Genomic DNA, 9012 nt, shown 5'->3' on the forward strand with positions numbered 1-9012 from the left:
TCTCCCAGTGGATCATCTTCTCCCCCCCCCACCTCCACAGCAATGGTAAGGCTCACTTCCGGACGAGGACCGGAACCCGGAAGTGTGTGGCACTGGAGGTTCCCCGGCTGCTCACAGGTGAGTAATTTCTTACTGATTATCGGCTCCTTATCGCTTAACCCCTTCCCGGTCTCGGTCTCGCGAGAACAGTGGGGATTGGCTTTCTTCCTCTCCTGCCCTCAGCTGGCGACAGGGGTGGGAGGCTTGATGGACTGTGCGCGCGACGATGCACCGACGTTCCATGCGCCCCGCCTTCCCCTCTCGCACGCCGATCTCTCTCCCCCTCCCCAGCTGGCGTGGCACGTGCATCAGCCCCAACTGTCCAGCCCAGCACGTGCCCTTCGCCGGCGGTGGGGGGAAGGGAGAGGCTGTTACGCTGCGAGGCCCCCTGACTGTCTCTGCCCACACCCCACCCTGCTCTCGCACCAACACTCCCGGGGCAGTGCTATTAGGGTGGGTAACTCGCCCCCGGTGTGCCCAGCGCTGGCCTGTCCTCGTGCGGGTGACTTGCATCAGTGTCCAGTGCAGTCCCCGTGTGGGTGAATTATGCCAACACACCCAGCTGCACCCTGTGTTCAAGGCTCACACCATGCTCTGCCCACCTGGGAGTGGGCTGTACCCAATGTGCCTAACACCAGCCTAAAGTGCCAACACTCCTATTCCTGTGGCTGGGTGAGTGACATGTGCCATTGCACCCAGGGCCCCATGCATGTGACTTGCACAAACCCGCCCAGACCTGGCCTGTGTGGGTGACTCATGCCAACACGCTCTGTGAATCTGACCCCATGGGCTGCCCCATAAACCACTTGCTTTCACTATTACTAATGAATGGTCTTTATCAGCTGAGAAATAATATTGCTACTCATCAAAGGGCTTAATAAATAGCCCCCCCCCCCCCCCATCCCTTTCATACTGTGCTTTCCAGGCTTCTGATTCTAGGGCCTCTTCAGCAGAAGCCAGTTCTACCAGTGAACATCCTCTATTGAAATTATTCTGATATAGGTGTGGCCATACCATTAGAATTGCTTTTGTTCTCTAGGAGATTATAGATACACTGAAGCAGGGGGTAGGGGTTCCAGCTGCCCTGGTTCTCACTGCCCTGTATCATTCATCTTGTGAGTGTGGCTCGTGGGACAGGTAAGAGCACTGAGTTTGTTTCAGAGTCTACAGCGTGATGGCAAAATTTGCTGATGCACATATGCCTTCTGGTTTCACAACATGATTATTAGATGGGTTTGGTTGTGAGACTGATGCAACATCTCCAGAGGCAGAATCTATGAGATGTTTCACTTGAACCAGGGGTAGAACAGACAGCCGCAGCTAGTACTAGGTTAAAATCTGCACTAGTTGTCTCATTGGTCCCTTTTCGCACCTCTGCAGGAATGTACCTCTCTTTTTTTTTCCTGTTTAGTTTTTATTTTGTTCACAGTTACTGTGTATAGCACTTTTCTGACAAAATGTGACCTTACTGTATAACAAAGCTAAATGGCACAAGACAGCCAGAGCATATATAAATGATGGAAAAGAGTGCTGCAAAGGGTTTATTCCACTGACCTCAGTAGAGTTAATCCTGATTTACAAAGGTGTGAGAGCCCATTGCATGGAAAAGATGAAAGTATTTATTCATAAAGGGAAAAGAAAGGAAAGAGAAATTCAGTGTGACATAGGCAAGAAGATAAAAACTTATTGTCAGACATAATTTGAAAAGGTAGGGAGATACAGGAAGGCTTTTCCAGGTGGCAGGAGTGCCAGAGTGGAAAGCATTTACATCAGGTGATGTGTAGAGGATTAGCATGAAAATGAGCAGGGAAGTGTGTCCAGAGATAGACGATTGGTTTTAAAAACAAAGGGGGATCATATTGAGCAGAATCCTGAAATAAATGGCCAGCTAGTGAAGTTATTTAAGAATTGGGTTGATATAGCCACACTATTTGATATGGCTGAGAAGGTGTTTTTCTCCACTCTTAAATGCCTTTGTCCTGGCACAGAGGAGGAATCACCTCCCTCTTTTGTCCCTGAAATGGAAATGCAATGTTGTTGTAGCCGTGTTTGTCCCAGGATATTAGAGAGACAAGGTAGATGGATAATATCTTTTATTGGACCAACTTCTCTTGGTGAGAGTGACAAGCCTTCGAGCTTACCTCTCTCGCCAACAGACGTTGGTCCAAAAAAAGATATTACCTCACTCACCTTGTCTCCCTAAAATGGAAAGACAGTTGCCAAAATCAAAATGGCTAGATCTGCTGTGTTTTCTTTTTCTCTCTGTCCTTAGACTCTCCGTTGTCTGTAGTGTGACAGAACCCCCCCCACCACTGTTGGTTGACATCTTTTATCAAAGCCCCTTGTTAAGTCTGTCATGGGATTAATATCTATATATTGTCAATGTGCAGCTGGCTTTGTGAAACCTAGTAATTGTCCATTTACACTCCTCATCTCTTAGGAATTCACATTCCCCAGTGAAAATGGAGACATTAAGGGACCTATCTGTGAAGGAGCTCCAGGAGCTGCAGGAGAATTCTGAGGAGATCGAGCGTCTGGCACTGGAATCAACAGAGGTAAACATTAACATGCATGCTGCAGGGTGAGGAAAGTGTGTGGATGCAGATAGGAGGTGCTGCTCCTCATTGGCTGTGGCTTTTGATCTCCCCTCTCAGGTCCAGGAACTACAGCTGGAAAGGGAGATGGCCTTGGCCACAAACCGAAGCCTGGCAGAGCAGAACCTGGAGTTCCAGACGCCGCTGGAAACTGGCCGCACAAACCTTTCCGACAGATACCAGAAGCTGCAGAAGCTGGCAGAACAGTGCCAGGAGCAGAAGGCAAAACTTGGTACATGTCTCTCAAACCACTCACCCTCCCAGTGCAGTCAGGTTGTCTGTAACCAGGGCTTCTTCCCCATCTCTCCCCCCTCTCCCCCCATTCCTGCTCAGCAGACTGAGGAGCTCTCTTTCTGTACAGGGGGTCTGTATTCTGAATCTGTCTTCTCCTGGTGTTTGTTCAGACTGACCTGGACAGAATAGAGATGATTCCCTACTCAAAAGAGACTGCACAATGTTGGTTTCTCCTTCGGTTTTCTTCCTATATTCAAACTTCCCAAGGCAGCAAAGGTTCCCATTGTGAATGTGAGGGGTTTAACAGAGTCTTGGTGGCATGGGGCAGGAAGGTGACGTAGTTTCTACTTCTTTATGCTTTGCTGGGATCATGAGTCAGAGCATAGAGCTTTGGGATAGGTGCCTAGTATTGTCTCTGAGAGAGCTGGAAACATGGTAATTTTGCCTAGTTTCTGTATGTCACGTTTTGATCATTGCATTTTTCCTCCCCAGAGAAATTCTCTGCGGCGATGCAGCCTGGGACCCTGTTAAATCTTCTGCAGGTGGAGGGCCAGAGGATCGAAGAGGAATCTGAGGTGATTCTAAGATTTAAGTCCAAATTAAAATAAAATTGACTAATGGCAATCTCCCTGAAAACTTGAAATTATCCTCCCTAACCAGCACCCTAAATTGGAGATTATCTCCCATAGATTGAAGCCATTGTCCTAAAGATTGGGATTATCACTCCTTTACGGTTGAGTGGTTTAATTGTTTCCATGTGATCTAGGCCATGTCTGAGAACATGGGGTCTGAGCTGGAGCTGGGAGAGAACATTGGAGGGGGCAGCAATGGTATCAGTGGTGTCTTGTCTTTCAGACTATGGCTGAGAAGTTCCTGGAGGGCGAAGTGCCACTGGAGATATTTCTTGAGCAGTTTTCCTCCATGAGGAAGTTGTCCCACCTGCGACGGGTCAGAGTGGAAAAGCTCCAAGAGATACTGAGGAAGTCTGAAGCTTCACAGGAACCAGCCAGTGACTCTCATTTTAACCACCAGCCTCCTGCTCCTCACATAACTCCTGGGCCTGCTGACGAGCAGCAGCCACAGCCCTTCCTATCAGGAACACCATCCTTCCCTTTGCCCTATAGTCCAGCCCCATGCATGCCTGTAGGCCCTACAGCCCATGGAGCTCTCCAACCTGCTCCTTTCTCTGGAGCACCAGTTATAATGGGACCCCTCACCTCCTCTCAGCCAAGCACCCAACCCACATTTCCCTATAAACCAGCTCCTGGATACCCACCTGGAGGCTCGACACCAGGATACTCCCAGCCTCAGACAAGAGGCTCATCTTCGGCCCCAGGGTACCCTTGGTCTCCATGCAGAGGTCCACCACCTGCCTCAGGTTACCCTCAATCCCAGCCCAGAGCTCCATCTGGACTAGGGTACCCCCAGCCTCCCCAGCCTCCATATTTCCCACCAGGAGGCGGAAGACCACAGTGTCCATACCCAACCCAGCCACCGCTACCTAGTTTCCCAATTCCATCCCAGCCTCCGTATCCCCCAGCTTCACATTCTCCCTTTGGATATCCACCACCTCGAGGCCCTGCTTGGCCTGGATACTAGTCAGTACTTCTGGAGAGCTTGCTTCATCATCCTCTCCTGTGTCATGGTCTGAGATATCAATACTTGCTGAGAAAAAAGCGAAAGAAGAAAGAGCTGGGAGTGTTGTCCTCAGACCCATACATGTATAAGGATTATGTATGATGAGAGGTGTGGTTCTGGCGTCATATACACGCTAGCAGCATGAGATGTAAGACAAAGTGACACTATAACAGCACATCCGAGGATTGCACTATTTTAGGTTTTGGTTAATGAATAATACCGTGTGATGACTGCTGGCATTCTTCAGTGGCTACTTGTACTGATTGATCATTCGAAGCCATGTTAGAAAATACAAATAGTGGGCCAGATTCTCTGCTACTATAAATGGGCAAAACATGCACTGATTTACACCAGCTGAGGATCTGTGTGTGAGATGCCTGTGTGTATATGGATATATACCAAAAGAATTCTAAACACACAGGTGTGTGAGAGATGGAGTGAGAATCTCGAACAGTATTTGACCAGAAATGCTCATATTGCTTCCCAGGGAACTCACTTGGAAACTAGATTAGCAGAGTCAGCCAGATTTAGAATCAATGCATAATTTATCTTGTCAATGAGAAGCGAGTAGCTAGCACGTTGGGATAGGTCAGCCCTTGATATGCCCCATGTCACTGTAGCATAACTCCAAAACCAGCTCCAGTCCTGCCATTCCCAGCACATTGCAGGGCCAACGTTTCCTTACCACTACAATTTTACTGCAAAGCAAAGGTCTGTCCAGTGCTGCCACTGTCTATCCACTTCAGCTGTTTCCAGCCTACTCGTAGGGAAAGGCCTCTTTAGCACTGGCCCCTTTTAGCTATGAGACAGGCCTCCTTTGCAGGATGTGGATTATCACAGAGAAGGCATCAGGGTCATGAAATATCCCTGGGATTCGATATGTGGAATATCAGTTCTACCATGGAGATAAAATGGGTTGGCGTGATGCTTCTGGAGCTGCTAGTAATTTGGAGGCAAGGCAGCATGTGCCTTGACCTATAGAAATCTGGGTGACTAAGCCTTATTTGCTGATTGATGGTGGAAAACAACACTACTATCCAAACTTTGGTAATGGTTCAGTGAAACACTGAGGCATGTAAGGCCTCCTGCAATGCCTCTTCCTCCTCTCTAGTGACCTGCGGTAGGGTTGAAGGTACACTGGATCACGAAGCATCTAGTATCCCTTGCATTTACCCCCCCCCCCTTCCTCCTATGTTGACCTGAGGAAACAATGGACCCAACAGAGAGAATGAAGGATTCTGAACATAAATGGTATTTTGCTTTGCTCCGCACTTACCTACCAAATTCTGTTTGCTTGCCTGTAAGTTATTTATAAAGATAGATGACTAATGGACTAGACCAGGTTGAATGCTTTTGGAATTTGATGGAAACGGTTCCCTATCTGTGATTAATTAGAGTAATAAAACTTGATTAATTGCACACAGGGTTGCAGCTGTGATTGTTTTGGGACATGAAGTGGTGCCTGGTTGAAATTTTTTATTGATTTTGGTTTTTTGCCAACTCAGCATCCTTCCATTGATTTCCCTTTGATCATGTCCATATAATCTTTCCTCTTCTGTCTCTCGCTGCCAAATTCTCTATGCATCATCCTTCCTGCCTTTCAGTCTGCAACCTACCCTAGGCGCCCATTTGTGCAATCCTCTTCTCCAGGGGCCAATTGATCTCATGCTTCAGGAGCATTTCTCCTTTACCTTCCTCTTCTGTGCACTGTAGTTTCTATCCTCCATTTTCCCTTCCTGCGCCTCATTCCTTTGTCTCATTCCCTTTCTGTCTTGGTTTAATACTGACCTCCTCAACCCTCATTTCTGCAGCTTTGGGTGTCTCAAAGCTGACCTGAACGGACCCTCTCTCTCAGCTTGAATGAGAGGGTAATTTCCTCTCCATGGTTACACACACCCAGTCACAATTACAAACCCAGCAAAGACTATTGCCAAAGTTTAAAAAAAAATTTTTTTTTTAAAGGGCGGGTCCTGTCATCTCCATATTGTTTGGTCTGTTCCATCTACAGCACCAGCTGAGCAGTTCTTTAGCGCCCAGAATGCATGGTGTGACCTTCACTGTGAAGAGCATTCTGTGAAAGAGAATTAGTCATTGATCTTCTGGTATTGGTTTTGTGAAGTTTTTCTAACTAGTTCCCTAAATTAATGGAAATATAAGTTCTCTGTGTGTTCCCCCTTGCTCACTGTTTCTTTATCTACTGGAAACAGCAACAATAGCACAAACTCATATGTTTCAAACAGATGTAAGGAGTGAGCTTTTTCTTCATTTTGTCTGGGTAAGAAGAGCATAGCTGGGTTTTGTTGTTTATTTCACAAGTAACATCATATGCCTGTTTGTGACATAACAGCTGGCTGCTGAGGAGATAATGAAATTACAGGACAGTGAGTTAAAACAAAGAATGGTTGGATTAACTCAGAATCAGATGTGATAATCTGTTTTCACACAAATGTTCTTTAGTCATAGGGAAGGAGACAGAAGCAGAAACTTAGAGTCATAGACTTTAAGGGCAGAAGGGACCATTATGATCGTCTAGTCTGACCTCCTGCACAACGCAGGCCAGAATTGGTTTGGTAAATTTTCTGCATGGTGTCACCATATATTTAATAGCACCACAGTGTGGGGTAGGGTGTGAAGTATATTTCAGGAGTAGTCTAAAAAATCTGCAAGTATCTATCTTATTTTTCTAGGAACTTATACTGCATTCATTACAGTGGTCTCTGGATGAGACTGAGTCTCCTTTTAGATTAAATATATTAAAGCATAATTTTGCTGTGATAAGTGACTACATAAAAATGTTACTGCCTTACTTCACAGGCCTGCTCCCTGTGTGTAGTCAGAGTTGGATCTGTTGATTTCAGTGACAAATAAGGCTTTAGTCTTTTTGACTCCTTAGCCCCCATGCAGCTTTGGAAGAGTTACTTAAATTCTATTCTGGGTCTGGCATCATCAGCACACATGTCAGCTAAGTTCCAGGTGCTGAATCTTTATTTATTGTCAGCGTTATGCAAGTCAGTAAAATCCCAGCTTAACTGTCAGATTACAGGCTGAGCTTGTGGCACTTAGTAGAAACATCTTTTCTCATGTCATCTGAGAGAACTGATATGAAATTCGCTGTAAGAAATAAGCATGGAGCTCGACAATGCCTTTTTGCCATGTCACTTCAGAACCAGGTTTTAGGAAAATCTTCTTCTTAATTTGTTTTACAATAGTGCCTGAATTGTGCTAGGCACTGGAGATGCACCAAGTAAGAGGCTCCAGAGGGCTTACTTCTCTTGTCTATTTATAGAGTATTATCATCCCCATTTTACAGATGGGGAACTGAGGCCTAGAGAGAATAAGTGGCTAGCCCACAGTCACCCAGAGAGTTTGTGGCAGAACCATGATGAAGCCAAGTCTCCTGAACTCCAGTCTAGTGCCTCAGTCCCCCCCGTCCCCCCCCCCGAAGGGTATTGCTCATTCTGTTGTATTGAAAAAAAGAAGCATAACTACTAGAAAAAAAGTTTTATTACAACTGTTATTGCTTATTAAATATCTCAGTCATGTTTGTGTTAAACATTAGCTCCTCCCACTCTCATCACACATCCAGCTTGCCTCGATCTTACATATGCCTTCTCTTCACAAACCTAGCCACGCACACCCCCACACATTACCACAGGATATTGTACTCCTGGGGTACTTCAGCCATCTGCTGAGCCAAACATGCATCATCACAGCTTCCTAAGTGATGTAAGAAGACAGTTTATTCATAATCTTTTCCATGGTGCTTATTACTCTGGTATCTGAGCACCTCACAGACGTTAATTAAGTTAGCTTCACAATATCCTTGGAAGATAGTGAAGTATTCGACTGATTTAGAGTGGGAGAGCAGGCATGGAGACTCTGCAATCCACTCCTCCAGGGACTAAGGCCTGGTATACACTTAATAATTAGATCAACCTAGCTACATTGCTCAGGGCTGAGAAAAATTTTGCACCCCAAACACCATAGTTAGGTTGACCTAACCCCCACTGTAGACGTAGCTAGGTCGATGAAAGAATTCTTCTATTGACCTAGCTACTGCCTCTCGGAGAGGTGGATTAACTGCATCAATGGAAAAAAATCTTCCATTAATGTTGGAAGGATCTACACTACAGCTTGTTATGTAGACATATCTTAGGTAAACAAATATCACCACTTCACAGCCCAAATGTAAAACACAATTTGGATATAAACTGGCCGTCGGGAAGTTTAGGCTTGAAATTAGACGACGGTTTCTAACCGTCAGAGGGGTGAAGTTCTGGAACAGCCTTCCGAGGGAAACAGTGGGGGCGAAAGACCTCTCTGGCTTTAAGATTAAGCTTGATAAGTTTATGGAGGGGATGGTTTGATGGGATAACGTGATTTTAGTCAATAGGTCAATAACGTGCCATCGCTGGTAATTAGTATCAATGGTCAATGCGGGTCTGGCTGGAGAATCTTGCCCGCATGCTCGGGGTTCTGCTGATCGCCATATTTGGGGTCGGGAAGG

General features: G+C 46.1%; 1 protein-coding gene across 1 annotated transcript; it reads left to right on the forward strand.

The window, feature by feature from the left end:
* Positions 1-5038, forward strand: VPS37C (VPS37C subunit of ESCRT-I). The gene is made up of 5 exons (XM_026650532.2): positions 1-117; positions 2480-2594; positions 2694-2865; positions 3360-3442; positions 3723-5038. The coding sequence occupies exons 2-5, from the start codon at positions 2502-2504 to the stop codon at positions 4464-4466; spliced, it is 1092 nt and encodes a 363-aa protein (XP_026506317.1). The 5' UTR covers positions 1-117; positions 2480-2501; the 3' UTR covers positions 4467-5038.
* Positions 5039-9012: the final 3974 nt, after the last annotated feature.

Source organism: Terrapene carolina, unplaced genomic scaffold (assembly GCF_002925995.2).
Source record: "Terrapene carolina triunguis isolate 2854851 unplaced genomic scaffold, T_m_triunguis-2.0 Scaffold90, whole genome shotgun sequence".
Classification (NCBI taxonomy): domain Eukaryota; kingdom Metazoa; phylum Chordata; order Testudines; family Emydidae; genus Terrapene; species Terrapene triunguis.